Source organism: Rhipicephalus microplus, chromosome 1 (genome assembly GCF_043290135.1).
Source record: "Rhipicephalus microplus isolate Deutch F79 chromosome 1, USDA_Rmic, whole genome shotgun sequence".
In the NCBI taxonomy this organism is placed as follows: domain Eukaryota; kingdom Metazoa; phylum Arthropoda; class Arachnida; order Ixodida; family Ixodidae; genus Rhipicephalus; species Rhipicephalus microplus.
In genome coordinates, this window is record NC_134700.1 from 244,832,021 (window position 1) to 244,848,452 (window position 16,432).

At 45.0% G+C, this 16,432-nt stretch overlaps 1 protein-coding gene across 1 annotated transcript in view; it reads right to left on the minus strand.

Moving 5' to 3' along the window:
* Positions 1-6,958: 6,958 nt before the first annotated feature.
* Positions 6,959-16,432, minus strand: part of LOC119185613 (uncharacterized) — a 603,714-nt gene continuing 594,240 nt past the window's right edge. The window contains exons 15-16 of the mRNA XM_075892089.1: positions 8,521-8,603; positions 6,959-7,388 (exon numbers count right to left, since the gene is read on the minus strand). Of these exons, the coding sequence (XP_075748204.1) occupies positions 8,521-8,603 (83 nt within the window). The 3' untranslated portion in view covers positions 6,959-7,388. The remainder of the gene's footprint in view (positions 7,389-8,520; positions 8,604-16,432) is intronic.

The following is a 16,432-nucleotide window of genomic DNA, read 5'->3' on the forward strand; positions in this document are numbered from 1 at the left end:
ACTGGCAGAGCTGGTAAACTCTTTACAGCAACTGGTGGCTTCGGCCAATGAACAGATCAGGCAACTGAAAAACAATTCCAATTCGACCTTTACCCCACCCGCGGCTGGCATGCGCTCACAGTGAGGTAACTAACATGGAAACTGACAGAATTAGAGGAGAAAAGCGCAGAGCTTTTAGCCCAGTGCGAGAAATTGCCACAGAAGAAAAACGAGAAAAAGTAAAAAACTCGACACTCAGAATAGCCAAGCTAGAAACTGCAATAAACGCACGCTTCAAGGAGCTAGAAGCCAAACAGGCTGAGTTTCAGGCATATACTGAGGCTCGCCTCACCAGAATCGAAGCTGCGATCGAAAACTTGCTGGCAGGTCTTCATCAGCTCAAAGTAGCTAACACAAGCGCACTGACACAGCAGCAGCAACAACACCAAAGCCCTATTGCATAATTACCACTCCTACTTAGAGGCGAGGGTCCTAACAACAATACTAGCTTAGATCAACGACCCCCAGCGGGAGGCCCAATCAGAATACACGGACCACGTGCAGAAACCCCTAAGCATTTATCATGGCCAGTGACCAAATTTTGATCGGGCAATGGTACTGCAGAGGGTTCCGAGCTAAAAGACGTGCTCTCGAATATAGGATCCATCATTCTACATTCAAACCTGATGTTATTGCGCTACAGGAAACTGGCATAAACGCCAAGCTTGTTGGCTACACAACCTTCAACACGACAGTGGTGGAAGGCTTGAATCCCTCCACGGCACTCATGATACATAGAAACCTTACCACTATCGCGATAGATCTCGCACTCGAGGATATAGCCTACAACTTTGTAGAAATCCTCCCCAAGAAGAAAACTTACCCCACCCTGTACATCCTAAACGCATATCATCCACCAAAGAACAGAGGCATCGTCTCCTCTAAGCTTATTGTAAATGCACAGAAACATGCCAGAAGCTCACCACTAATCATAGTAGGTGACTTCAATGCTCCCCATCCAGCATGGCGCTATAAGTCTTGTGACAAGAAGGGGACCAGCCTATGGACAACCTCACTAGAGCTGGGCTTAACCCTCCTCACAGACCCCGAGCGCCCCACCCAAATAGGTAACAGCATCTGTAGAAACACATCTCCTGATATAACATTCACCAAAAACATAGAATTCGCCAAATGGGAAAACAGAAACTAATGCAGGCAGCGATCATTACATCATAGCCGCCACATTCCCACTCAGTAAAGTAAAGAAAGGAAAATTCAGAGTGAAACATACTAATTGGGACACTTTCAGATACATTAGAAATGAGAGATAACCCACAAAACTCACAAACTTGGAAGAATGGACATCCACTCTAATCCAAGACGCGAACAGTGCCACCACTGAAGCCGAGATCGAGGAGGATCACCCGGCCCCTGACTCACGGCTTATACACCTGTGGGAGGCTAGGGAAAGTATTCAGAAGAGATGGATATCACAAAAACACAACAGAACCTTATGAAAGGAAGATAGCTCAAATCGACAAAGAACTAGTGAATTATACACAAGCGTTGAGTCGAGAACACTGGCACCAAATGTGTGACCGGCTCAATGGCCAATTACTTAACAAAAACTCCTGCTTTCTACTCAGACATCTGATAGATCCCGAACAAACGAAATCTAACGCAAGTAAGAACCTGCAGAAACTAATTCATTCTTATCCTGGGGAGGAGAATGACCTAATACGGGAACTGCAAAACAAATACTTCAACACCAGCACGGGCATGCCCACTCCGGCTAAATATCAAGGAGAAATCAATCCTGCTTTAGATAGCGATATAGACGAAGCTGAAGTTAGGGCACTCCTCAACCAGACTAAAACCACTGCCGCAGCGGGAGAAGACATAATAACAAACAAAATGCTCCGAAATTTAGTTGACCACTGGATCAGCCAGATAACTAAACTATTCAACACTTACTGGGCTGATGGAAAAGTTCCGCCTAGCTGGAAACATGCTACCGTCATTTTTATTCCGAAACTGGGCAAGAAGTTGGAACTGGGAAACCTTCGACCGATTTCTCTCCCCTCCTGCTTAGGAAAGGTCATGGAGCATATCATATTAATCCGACTCAACAATTACATTGAAAAAGAGCATCTGCTACCTGACACCCTAATCGGCTTCAGAGAGTGTCTATCAACACAAGATATTATGCTTCAACTGCAACAAGACATCCTTGAGCCACGCCCAGTACGAGCCGCTCGGACCATACTGGGCCTGGACATCAGTAAAGCTTTTGACAATGTCGCGCATCAGGCCATCTTAAATGGCTTAGCCCAGTAAAACGTGGGCGAAAGAACGTTTGCCTACATTTCCAACTTTCTCAGAGGAAGAACGGCCACCATCTAACTGGGTGAAGTGCGCGGTCAAAAGTTTACGCTAGGCACAAGAGGAACCCCGCAAGGTGCTGTCCTCTCGCCCATACTCTTCAACATCACCATGATGAACTTACCACAACAGCTAAACAGGATACCACATATCAAACATGCCATATACACGGACGATGTTACAATCTGGACGAACAGTGGCTCGGACGGTGTTATAAATTACGCGTTACAGTAGGCAGCCAACGTTGTGCAAGAGTATGTTTGACACAACGGGTTAACATGCTCCCCCTCGAAATCCAAACTCCTAATCATTAGAAGTAAAGCCAAAAATACGCCAGGCACGGACGCCCAACAACAAGCACCGATAAAAGTTATGTTGGAAAGCGGCCCGGTTCCTCCGGTTCTGACCACTAGAGTATTGGGTATGCTCATTCAACGTAACACGCAAAATACCATGGCCCTCACAAAATTGCAGAACACCGCCAAACAAATTGGTGGACTGCTCAGGAGAGTGGCCAACAGAAATATATAGTGGCATGAAGGAAATGGGCTTGTGTAGGCTCATTCAGGCCTTCCTAATCAGCCGCATAGTCTACTCTTTTCCCTATTATCATCTCAGGAAATCAAAGATAAAATTGAAGCTATAATTCAACAGGCGTATAAATGGGCCCTAGGTTTGCCTGTTTATACCAGCACCGAGAAGCTCCTCCAACTTGGAATGCATAACACCCTAGAGGAGCTGATCGAAGCACACAAAACAGCACAAATAACACGGCTTTCAGACACGATTACGGGACTACATATCCTGCATAAACTGAAAATTCAGCCCATACACACCACGGGAGGCAGAGCACCACTACCTCCCGCAATCAGACATTACCTACAGATCAAACCAATACCCAAAACCACTCTGGCAGGCAGACCCGACGCTAGGAGAAAAGCCAGAGCAGATAGGCTAAGTGAAAAGCACTAGCAAGAACAAACCGCGGTCTTCGTCGATGCCGCCAAGCAGGGACACAACACACGCATCCTGAGTGCCGTGGACGGAGAACTTAAAATCGTAAATGTGGCTATCACTAGAGCCGCATCAATCAAAGAGGCCGAAGAAATGGCCATAGCGCTGGTTATTATGCATCCAACCACCCACACTATCCTTAGCCACTCTAAGAGTGCTATTCTCAGCTTTGTAAGGGGAAGTGTGGGACTAAATACAGCCAAAGTCCTGAGAAACTTTAATCAGAATGATAGAACCAAAATCAATCTGGTCTGGGTCCCCGCTCACTCGGGGAACCCCGGTAACGAGGAAGCGCATAAAGTGGCCCGAGGGTTAGCAAACCGGGTCGCGCTTTCATTGGAACCGGGCTCCCCGATAGGAGAGGCAGTGACCTCCTCTAACGAACTTACAAATATGTATAACGATGACAGGAGATTATATCCCATACCGCACAGCAACCTCACGAGAGCGCAGGCCACTATCCTCCGCCGAATTCAAACGAACAGCCTAACCACTCCTCACCGCTTAGCGATATTCAAAGGTGGAGAGGTTGACTCAACATGCAAAAATTGCGACAAAAATGCCTTAGCAAACCAAAGTCACATCCTCTGGGAATGCGAGGGCCTTCCCCCACCCAGAGAGCTTCTGCCAGTTCCCTCCGAAACGACGTGGGAGACCTTAATTCGGTCCCCCGACGAAAAACTGCAGAAAACAGTCATCGCATGGGCACAAGAAATCACCGCAGACAAGCGGCCATCTCGAAACCCCTGAAATCTCTTTATTTATTAATAAAGTTCTATCCTCCTCCTCACGAGACGCGCTTACTCGAGGTGATTCGGAGGCCACGTCGTCGGTGGCTCCCTGTCCAGGGGCCTTCGCGGTAGGTTTTGGGACAGCGCCTACGCCCGTAGCCTGCGTGTAATAAATGGCTGAAGTACTGGCGAGGCACTGAAACACGGTTGAAAACTCACCGAAAAGTGGATCCGTAGGGCTGTTATAGCAAACGTCGCTGTCACCGAACTGCTAGCGGCATATAGTCGATGAAGGCGTGAGGCACTTTCCCTGTATAAGTTTCACCATCCACTCTTTCCTCAGCTTCGGGTCCTTAAGATGGTTATGAAAGCTACGCCCTCTTCACAGATGGCTGATCATATAGAAACACAGAGCAGCGCAACACTCGCCGCAGACACAAACGGTCGCAGTTTTAAGAAACAAAACGCTGTGCTCTTATGATCAACGTTAAAAGCGGACACCTACGGTTGTTAAAACAGTGTCGATGGGCACCACAGCCAAGAAAACCACTTGAACTGCGTCTGCCGAGTTTTACCACAATGGTGGTTCCACGCCTCAAAAGCGCGCGAATCCTCCAACAGACGTCATACAAGCGCGGTTCGCAGCGCCGCTATCGGTCGCACACCAGACGAATAGCCAGCACTGCAACCACAATTGATGTTTCACGAACAACAGGATCTATGTGAAACAACAGGACGTACTTGAACAACAATTGAAAAGTATTTGAAAAGTAGTTCTTACCTGGCCACAGAACACAGGGCCTGCCTTTGTAGTAGAATGTTTGATTGCCATGCAGAGTGCTTGGGCTCGATTCTTGCTGGGACGCTGCTCATATTTTGTAAAGCTGAAAGCAGCTAAATATAAGTCTACGTGGAGCTAAATTTCAAATAACTATCATAACACAGCTTCTGACGCTTGTCACTAGAACTGACTGTTTGCTATGAAACCGCAATGTGCATTGTGCATCAGGATACAAGGGGCTTTTCAAGAACCATCAGTAGTAAACCAAACAAGAAAGAGTTCAGGACAAGATGGAAGCATGATTGATGAAAAATCCTTGAACAGCAAAGGGCACAATGTCAGCCCTATGCAGCGACTTCATAAGGAGAGGTCACTGCGACAACCTTCACCCCCCCCCCCCTTGAAGGGCAACCCTGTGCACGTTTATGATGTTAGGGACAAGCTGCGTGCGATATTGGGTCCCGTGACATTCCCTGTTCAAAGATTTTTATCAATACAGCAAAATATAAGCTCTATAATAAATACTCAATTTTTTAGCTTAATCTTACGACAACAGATATAAAGATATCTTGATTTGCGATTGTCTTTGGGGTTAACAAACTGATAGAAAAAGTTAGCTTGTTGCACGAATAGGGAGCTTTGTAATGGGGGCCTCAAAAGTTTGGAGCCCCAAAGAAATAGCGTCAAGGCCACTGCACACGTGCAAAACCCAAACCGCGTTTGGGTTTTGGGTTGGGGACACTATTTCTCGAATTTAACGGGAGCCCTAAAGTCTGCCCAAAAAGCTTTACGTTGGACAGACGTGACGGCACTCATTGAAGCGACGGCTGTTATCCAGTACTAGCGTGAACAAGGATTAGGCGAGTGTCCAGAGAGTTTCAGACCAATTCGAAAACTCTTCGCTCCTTCTTGACCCAAAGCATTCATACACAAAAGGCTTTGGGGCTATTTGAAAGCTCCCTAATGACTTAACTTCTGTACCAACAAACAAGCGCCAAGCTTAGAACAAGTGACTTGTGTGCCCAGTAATAGTTACTTTAAAGCTGCTGCAGATCATGATGTGCGTAAAGTCAAGCCACTTGATAATGGTAGACTTGCTTAAGAAATTGGGAAAAAATCACAACAGATCATTTTATTGATGTTATAACGTGACTTCTGTATCAGCAGACTCCCCTAGTAGTCTTAAAAAGGGCGCCAAGTCTGCCTTTATCGGACATATCCTGTGCATGATTTAACGTACTGGGCTACAGTCACGCAGACTTTCTATGATAATGGAAGCTGAGGATCTCGAACGTTGCTGTCAAATAACTGTTGGCTTCCCACCGTGACCTACAAAAAACCAATAACCAATGGCAGGCAATTGTGAGAAGCACGTCATCACTTTATCTTCATTCTTGCTTGCATTGAGAAGTTTGACTTCTGTGAGACTCGACCTTTTTGGTGAAGGAGGGGCACTATAATGAAACCTTGCACTTAGTTATGCTTACCTGCTTTGAATAAAATGGACAGATCATACATGAGAGTTTTTCCCCGGTGTCTTCTGGTTGTCAATCACAACCCAGAAGCTATTTAGGATAAGTGAACGTTTTCATTTGCAAGAGCACTCATTGCATAAAACATCCTAACACCACTCAGTACCATGTACTTCATTGGAATCATTCCAACCACGAAAAGCAATACAAAACAGGCAGCAGCAGCCAGCAAAGCATATGCAAAAGACCATAACTGGAATTTCCTAGGGTGCATTTTCAGCAAAGGTGGAAGGTTCAATCAACGACAAGCGCTAGCAAAACAATCTATATATTTGCGTGTCAGCACAGGTGCAGCTTGCATGGTGCAAATCACGTGAAAGACAGCTGCTTGGTGTAGCAATGTCTCCGTATTTCCGCCTGGACCCAAATGGGAGCAGTTGGTGCAGCACATCTATCACCGCACAAAAAGCACCGTTCTGTGCAGCGCTTTTCGGTCCACCTTCTGCTTTTTTCCCCACCTTTTTTATTCAATAAGCAAGCGGTAAAGTGTCCTTCTGACTGGAGCATAGTTGCCACTTGCATTCACTCAATGCAAAAGGTTGGCCATATCATCGTTCTTTATTGAACTTCTACATCATGCACTGTGGTGCCATATCTTGCCTTTCACAAACCAAGGAATGATACACACCATGACTCATTCGCATTTTTTTTATTCTCAATTGAACTGATCCCCTTGGAGTCGTTGAGTAATCATTATCTCCATGGACAGCACACATCACTTACACATTCACACCAATAAAATGATTGCTATATTTACATTTGAAAGCTTTTCTTTGTACAAAACACATCCACTAAGAGATGTACATAATGAGAGGTTAATTAGCCTTGCCTAGCAAGCCTCTCCCACAAAAAGCATGCTTGTCTTATGAAAACATGACCATTTCGGATCATACAGAATAACACTGATAGGACCCACCAGACCTGGATGACTGACTGCTTTTTCAGGTTGAAGGCTATTCTTGCCTAAGCCTGTAAAGAAAAATAAAAATAGAAGTCCAACTAGGTCAGGACATCACAAAAGCCACGTAATAGCAAGTATACTCCTTCAATACCATATATGTTAGTTTCAAGCATCAAGGTGTGCACAAAAAGTTAAATGCTGTCCTGATTTAATCCTGTAGCGATGCCTGTATAAACTAATGGTAATTATATAGTCATTAAAAACTTTTGTTTGAATGTTAACTCAAGGCCACCCTATAAACACTACCACCAGACATGAAATTTTCACCATGGCTTCAAGAAATGGTGAGGAACTATCCATCCATACATGATGTTACTATCCATCCATACATGATGTCAGATTTCCAAGTCATCAAGGGGTCCTGAAACCCTTTTTTCAGCATGGTCAGAGAATGCTGCCAATTCTTATATGAGGCTTTCGAGAACATGCGCGCCAAACATTCTGGCACAGTACGGGGCCTGGAATTTACGATTAGTTTTGTGTCAGCTAGAAATCGTTCCCTCTTCTTTCTCAGAATGATGATGACATATGTCTGAGTGACAGTGCCATATACCTCAATTCAAAGCTGTAAGCTGTTTCAAGCATCATGAGCTACACAGTTGCCGTGGCCACCGCAAGAGACGAACATCTGCCTGCGCGTGCCCTTGCGATAACATTTAAAGTAAGCTGCGCGTTTGAAGAAAAAAAAAGAGCTCAAAAGCATGATGCGAGCATGACGTAACTTCTTTCCCCTGTGCCATCCACGCTCGTTGGGCTAAAGGAAAAAAGAAAGCAACTGTAGTGTGCGACAAATCTCAGCTCGTACTTGACAGATTCTAGACATTTCCGCAGGAGTCGACATTCATGAGTTGATAAACTCTTCTAATGAAGCCAATTGATCGTTACTTAAGAAACTATTGCAGGACCCCTTCAGAATTCTGACCATTGAATGACCAGACCTTTATCCCTCACTTCCATTCATAATCATGTAGCACCGAATATCTTCACTTAATACCGGTAGCCCAACTAATAAAAAATTCATGCAGTGCTGTTTTTCATCACCCTCACATCAACATAAGTAAGCTGAAACAGGTACAGTACGCCTTCACCAATTTTACTCATAAAGCATTTCAATAAATCAGCAAGTGTGTGTTGTCCTACCTAGAGGGCCCCCCTTGGCCTCTTCCAGTCCGAGTTATCCACAGCATCCCCTGGTCGCTTCAAATTAGGATAGGTGTATGATACTGCACAAATAGAACCGACAAACAAGACCAAAATACCCAAAGCACACACACCAAGAAAAGACACAAGAAAATTCAATGCACCACACAAAATAAATCAAGACCAATACGAAAGAATTACAGCAGTTCAGAAGAAGTATTGGGCACACAGCATTGCAGAAGAAGATGCATATCATAATTTTAAAACGCATGCATTCATCGATGACCAAAGGCGTGCAATAAAAAAAAGTGTGATGTTAGTTATATGCAGCCGATGAGGGTCCAGTTTAGAAGAATCCAAAGTGGTGGATGTTGCGGGTCAGTCAACACATTGACGGTTTTTGTGGCAAAGCCAAGTCAGCAGCAGCAGAAGGAATGAAATAAAAAAAAAAGAATGAACGTCAGAATCAATGAGAGAAAAATATATTAATCACAACTAAGTGACATAATTTCAACTAAATCAACTAAGTGATATAAACGTGCAAAGATGTATTAAAAGAAGGCTTCAACAACTGTACAGTTGTTTAAAAAAATACTAAACCAATTTAATAACAATGCTAAGAACTACAATGCTGAAACTCATTCTTAAATCCTTCATATGAGTAAACACTTATGCAATATTTTTACTGTTGGCATATGTTACATGAATTTCTATATCAGAAACTTTTGTCTGCTACACCAAAGCGGCTCTTGAAAGTGAAGTGTTATATTACTTTTCCTCTTTTAACAGTGCAATGCTGAACTTCTGTCTGCATTGTTATTTTGTTCACATTTTTTATATGCTAGACTCTTAATATTCAAGTAGAAGTGACACAAATATTCTAAACTGCAGATATTTCAATTGCCGATATCCCAGCTTACACAGGCCCATCTGATCAAGAACTATTGACAAATGTTGACTTAAATAATCAGTGTGAGCATATGTTCTCTAACTGCAGAACCTCACATCACGATCATGAATGACACATTTGCAGTTACTCAGGCACTCTGACAACTCCACGAACACTGTCCACATGATAGATTGGAAAGTTGCGCAGAGCACAACAGAATGCTGTCAGCATTGCTTCTTTAATTCCGTAAACCACAGTACCATCTGGCGTCCAACTATTATCTGTCACCCGAAAATTACTTCACAAACTCGCAAATCAGCCAAGCATTGCAGAAGATCACACACCACACAACTAATACGCTCATTCAGGTTATTCGAAATCAGCAAATGGGTTAACGGTAGTAGAGTGCCACTCTTTTGCCAATATACCATCCCACTTGAGGCATCTGCACCTAACACCACTAACAAAGTATGGTATAGACACTGGCTACAGTTCAGTTTCTGACATGAAATAGTGATTAGCGAAATAAGGCCATATCTCAAATGCTCCCATTCTTCACAGCAGTGTACAGTACCATATACTGGCGTTACTGGGAGCCATCACTCTCGCTCATTTCATTTGCCACAGCAACTTCAGTGAAGCGGCTTACCTGGCTTACACATTCTGCCTTCACAAACTCATTATAGACAAACAAGTTGAATTCATTAAATCACAGTGGAATTCTTTATTGCTAATATTGGTAAAAGTGCTCTGCATCATGAAGTTAGTTATACTGCAAGCACCACAACCAACAAACAGCCCTGCTGGCCTAATCACCGTGGCCATCGTTGAAGCCCTACATCACTGAGCTGCACACTATCGTGAACTTCACTTGCGAAGATGAGCTTGTATTGACAATGACCATGTAAAATGAAGGAGCATCATGGCATTATGTTTTTTTTTTCACTAGAATACAACAGCGCAGATTCATGCATTCCTGCTGAATCTGACCACTCACTCTCACACCTGTCTTAAGTGTACTGCTTTGCATGTGAAGGATGACATGAAAATCACAGGTGAAGTAGCACTAGCCTGAATAGACCATACACTGACCAGTTCATTATTCTATAAAAATCACAACTGAAAATTGTACGTTAGTTGCCCTTCGAGATATTTCAATATTGTACATGGCCACTGCATCTTAAGATATTTCGTGTGCCACCAGTTTCATTGTGCTTGTGCTGTTGTTCTCTTGTACAAATAGTTTTTATTGACTTCATAAGAGCATACTTATTCATCTTTTAACTTTTGCCACAGCATCTGTTATGCCGCCTACACCAAGTACAGTTAATGTAAATTCTTCCCAAACTGCGCGAACCTTGGTTTTCATGAAATATTTCAAAAATTTTTGTAATTACCCATGAAATATCAAAAATACCCATTTTAACATTTCATGTTATCAATGAAAGTGTACGGCTGAAAGTGAGAAACAGTTAACATGTATCTCGGTCACATAAGATGAATGATAACTTCGAGTTTGCAGTTCACCAAGTACAATAATATAAAAACAGGCAGTGAAATACACATCTGAAAGAAAAAGTGTCTATTAGTCTGTTCTTGCCACTCCTACTGAACCAACAAAAAAAGGGGTTAATGAGTCCAAACTGAGACAAACATGATGAAAAGTTAACCAAGCTTTTTTTACATCCATCTAAGATGCTGAGTACCTCAGCAACAAAATCTGTGCACATGAAGCAGCTGAACCCCGAAAATGCATATAGCTATACATGTATGTTTGTATCGATTTCAGCCAGTAAGCAATGCAGGCATGTACGCATGAGTGTCGTCCTGATTTCTTGTGGGAGGGGGGGGGAGAAAGGTTGCAATATTGTGTTGCATCATGGTTGGGAGGTGGAGGAGAGCACTGATTTTCTGATGTAGCACGCTGGGGGCAACTGCTGGTGTGACTCAAAAAGGGATAAGAGCCCCTTTTGTGCCAGCATGCGGACACCTATGCATGTAGTAAACACAAGCACCTAGCTGCTTGAAAAGGTTGCATGCACTTTCTCAAGTAAGCATGCTTTTGACAAGACCTCAGCATAGTGCCTTGCCTACACTCAAGCGACAAGGCGATAATATCCACAAGACTAAACATCTAATGATTTATAGTGTCAGAGCCATTAAAAGGAAAACAACTCACTGTAACGAGGGCAGTGGGCATGGAGCTCGAGTATAGAAAAGGAAGAAGACTTGCTGTGATCGCAGGCTTGCGTTCAGTTAGCCCTTGCGCTAAATAAAGCTCTCCTTCGCCGAGTCAACTCCTGCTTGTTCAAGTGGTGGAAGTGCTGGGTACATCTGGTCCTCACCCTGGAAAAAAAACAGCGATAGCGTTCAATTGCAATACTATCGCGTACAGCTCAATCCTGTTGCTCCAGAGCTGAAACAGAGGCATAATTTCGCAAGAGTCTTCTGACACTAGAGTGATGTGCGAAATCGCGCGAGGTGGCGCCCGTTAGTTTCATACGAAATGTTTTATTCGCAGACGTATTTATGACATCTTCGAGAAGGGCACTGTGAGACTGAAATGCGGCACCAAATGCAAGCGAATTCCCAAGCGCATTGCGCACTTCTAGGAAAGGCATCGCCAGACAGGCGCACAACTACAGTTCAGGGATGCTAGAGAATATTGCAGATACCAGTGTGACTAGATATGTGTATGCAGAAGTGTACAACGAGTGAATCGATAAGTGTGCTGGAGTGTCACGTACCTGGTGCGGGAAGGAACGCAGATGCATTGCTCGCCGTGGGTGCCATCTCCGTCACGTGCTTCTTCCCCTTCACTTCAAGCCCGACGACGAGGCACAGCAAAACTGACTCGAGGATCACCCGCCTCATGGTGTTATCCAAACGTGCTTTTTTAGTGACCAAAAAAATGCTGCAAGTTGAACTGATCCACTACGCGAAGTTCAACACAATCTCTTCACGACTTCTTCTGTTAGAGCACTCGTACAAAAAAACAAAAGAGGGCAACGAGCTTGCAGGGCAAGCAAATTGCCTAGGTCTGATGTAGAACTCCAGGGGTTGACCTCGCGTAGCAAAGATTGCTTATATGTCAGTGACAGTGTACGCCGATGTTCGATCACGTGACAGTTAGACACTCAGATAAACAGGTGATATTACGTGTTTCACGGACGGAACAGTCTTTCACTGACCGCCATCATCAATGCAGCTTAGGCGCACTTCGTAAGATAACGATAATCCCTGAATCATCATGCTTGCGGTAATCCCAATGGTCATTCGAGGGGCTACGCAAGCAAATGAGGAACATTTACGTTAATCCAGAATAACTCCGTGGTGTTCACATCTGCGCGAGTTGACGAGCAGTCTCAATGGACTTTCAGCAGCACTCAGGTGAGAAGAAAGATCACAAATATTGTAGTCCGCAGTGTACGAAGAGGAACCACCGAAAGAAAGTGTTATCCGAGAGTTCGCGGACGTCGGAGCATAAAGTGTGCACGTTCACCGCTTCCCACTGCCCGGTGGCGCTTTGGAGTCACAGACGGTGCCGTGACACGGGGCAGGAGCACACAGTATCGTGCACTTTACGACACGAAACTAATGTGTCAGAGAAGAGCACGCGCTGTGTCGCGTAGCCAGGCGCTTGGCATTCCAGCCGGCCACCGACGCTCGCTGTCGCCGCCGCCAAAGGCGAGCGAAGGAGGAGGCGCGTGATAGCGGGCTCTGCTATGCGGAGAAGCCCCTATCTCAGCCGAAGGAACGACGACAGCGTCACCCACCCCCGTCCGAGGCCGAGCGAGTCAGTCGGCACACTGCGATCAATGTTTGCGGCTGCCGACGCGGGGTGCCGCCTTGGTCGTGGCCGTGGGGAGGCAAGAAGAACGTCGCTTGTGTCGTCACACGTGACGTCACGCGAAGCCAGGGCAGGTGCGCCATCGGGGCCAGGAACTAAGGCGGGCAGGCATTTTTGCCTGTGCCTTCTTCCTCCGCCATATCCATCTCATACGTCGTCCTCACTGGCGGAACTCGAAATCGAATGAAGGTTCCCCCTCTGCGCTTCCCTGTTTCTCAAGGGTATCAGACGACGCCTTCCAGGGCAGCTCGGAAGTGCCGGCGCTGCCTAGCGCGACACAAGAGTACTCCAATACCAGAAAGCGCTTATAGAGAGAGCGCGACTTATTCCGCGTGTCTTTGTTTACAGATCTAACGTATGAAACTGAATGAATGGACATGAAATATTCGGGAAGAACCAACTCTGGCTGCTTCTAACATGCACTATAAGGAAGGAAAATAGGAGCAAAAGAACGGCAGGGAGGTTAACTAGCCTAAAGGCAGCCGGTTTGCTCCCCTGCGCATGGGAGGGGGATGGGGGAGATGAAAGATAGGGAGCAGAGAGAGAAGAGAGATAAACACAGCCCATTTAGCAGCACACGCGCGCACACTCATTGTCCAGTCTTGTCTTTCGCGGTGTGTGACATTGCGTTACAGCCGCTTGTTCAAGTCCATGTCACGTAGGAATTTCAACACAGCTTTGGTCACCTTGTGCTGCAATGTCTTCTCTCGGGCACTTGACAGAATAGTGTCCACAGACATTTGGCTGTTGTCGATGCGCGCAAGAACGGACGCCAGTGACTGTCTCTGGATGTCATACAACGGACAGTCGCACAGGATGTGGTGCAGCGTCTCTTTGCAATGACAGGCATCGCAGAGAGCGTTGTCGGCCATTACTATGACACAGGAATAAGATTTTGTAAATGCCACTTCTAGCTATAAGCGATGGAGAAGGGTGCTGGAGCTACTGACGACATTATGGGTGTCCCTTGGCTTATACCACCGGGCCTTGCCCCTTACGTAAGAAAGAGTACTGAACGCTATTTACTAAATGGCCACTTCGGAAACCGATGTAGCCTTTGTGACCACCGACGAGACGCTGTTCTTACCTCCGTATAAACGCATTTTGAGCGCACATGAGCCACTTATATCGCATTCTCACGCATGCAGATCGCATGTTAAAAGGACACTGAAGAGGAAAATGTGTTTTTATCGGTAAATTACCCATGCGCCATTCTAAAATCACCATGCACGCCGCGAGAAGGCGCTTGGTAAGTGAAGAAACGCGCAAAGCCAAAATGCAGGTAGCGAAGCCACCTTTAAATTCTTGCACCAAGCGTCGTCACGTCATAAATTTTCACAGTTTTTACTAATGCCTGCGTAGCTCTGAACAGGTCTAAATGAAGCACAATGTCTACTGATGGGGCAGGAGACTTCACATACCGAATTTCGAAAAAGTTTCATTGAGCCCATGTCTGCAGAGTACAACAAATATACCATTGCCTGATATGCATCTTCAGAAAAAGGCGAACATCTTCCTGACACACTTCTTAGCGAAGTCTGGGCTGGATAAGCGCCTGTGTTAGACAGCCAGGGGTTGACATACACGAAATGATGTGTTAGTGCGTATACTGACAGTAAAAAAGAAAGGTGTGCGTGTGAACACATGACTGTGTGAACAGCTACAAGCTAAGTATACATTTCCATGATATTTCAACCGGTTTCAGTGGGCTATTATTTTTTTTGTGCGTGTTTGTTCATTATTGAGCACCGTTCAGTATTAATCTTTTATTGTTTTTTTTTCGCTGCAGAACTTATTGATATAAAGTAGCCGAGGCAATACGGACCTCAGCCTCTCAACAGCGAAACAGTTAGAACGGAACAGAACTTCAAAATTCGTGACGTCACGTGCACAAACTTCAGTGCGAAATTGAAAATGGTACTTTGACCTTGATTTCTCCTGTAGAAGTGAACTTGCGATAAGTAAGACGACATTAGAGTTCATAGAGAACACTTAATCGATCTAAACCAATTCATTGTTTCGCTTTAGTGTACCTTCAAGCTGTGCAAGGTAGTTGTTGCAACGTTCGAAGCTATGGTTTGCTCTTTCCACCCACGTGAGGGGTCACGGTAGACGTGTCAAGACGAAGGACCTAACGATGTGGCGGGTGGCCCGTGAAAGCGTGTGTGCTTCCAAGAGCGCGCTTCGGCGAGCGCACAGCTTTCGGGGGTGTTACTGAAAGCAATTTTCAGTCTTGGGAAATTTCGACTCCAATGGATCACACCGTATAGGTACATTCAAACACGTGCTGTTAAAGGCCCGCGGCGCACTGTCAAGATGAATGCATTTAAGAAAACTTGCTGCTTGAGTGTGTTCTGAGTCCTAATGAACCAAGCACGATTTCGAAAGGTTTAGCGAGCGTTCGGCCGCAGTGCCATGAATACAATGAACTTGTATATACCATGAACTCGAGGTGGTTAAAGGTGGGAAGTGGACCCGAAGCGCAAGCCGTAAGAAAGTATGCGTCTGCCACCTCTCGTTTAGTCCTTGGAATGTCCGCTGGATGGCGGTGCTTCTATATGGGGAATATATGATGAAAAGATGCGAGATGGTACTTGGAGTGTTGAATAGATGGACGAACGGACACATAAACAGATGCATGGATGGACGCATGAACGGACGCAGGGGCGGCTGCATGGAAAACGCAGGGACGGACGCACGAACAGACGCATGAACGGTCACACTGACGGACGCATGGACGGACGGAAGCAAGAACGAATGAATGGACGAATTCTTCGCCCCACTCTCCATCATTCATTCTGTGGATATGCTGCGATTTTTTTTTGGACATATACAGGTAGTTTGAAGTAAGCGTGGGTATATATAGCCTTTACTTCGTAGGGGCATATCTGGCACAAGGGGGCACTTGCGTTTTAGAATGAATTATAACAAATTTGAACCTAGAGCATTATATTATATTCCATAACTACACATGTTTGAGGACGTAGCACAAGACTTTTAATCAGCATTACCTAAAAAATTGTATGTCATATTTATTTATTATAAAATGGTCACAAAAAGGCGTTATTTACAGTGGCAGAAACAAAATTATGACCTCATCCTCAGTGCATTTGAATGCTTCACACTGCTAATATATCAGCGTTTAAAAGGTAATATTCGTTTTTGTGGTTGGA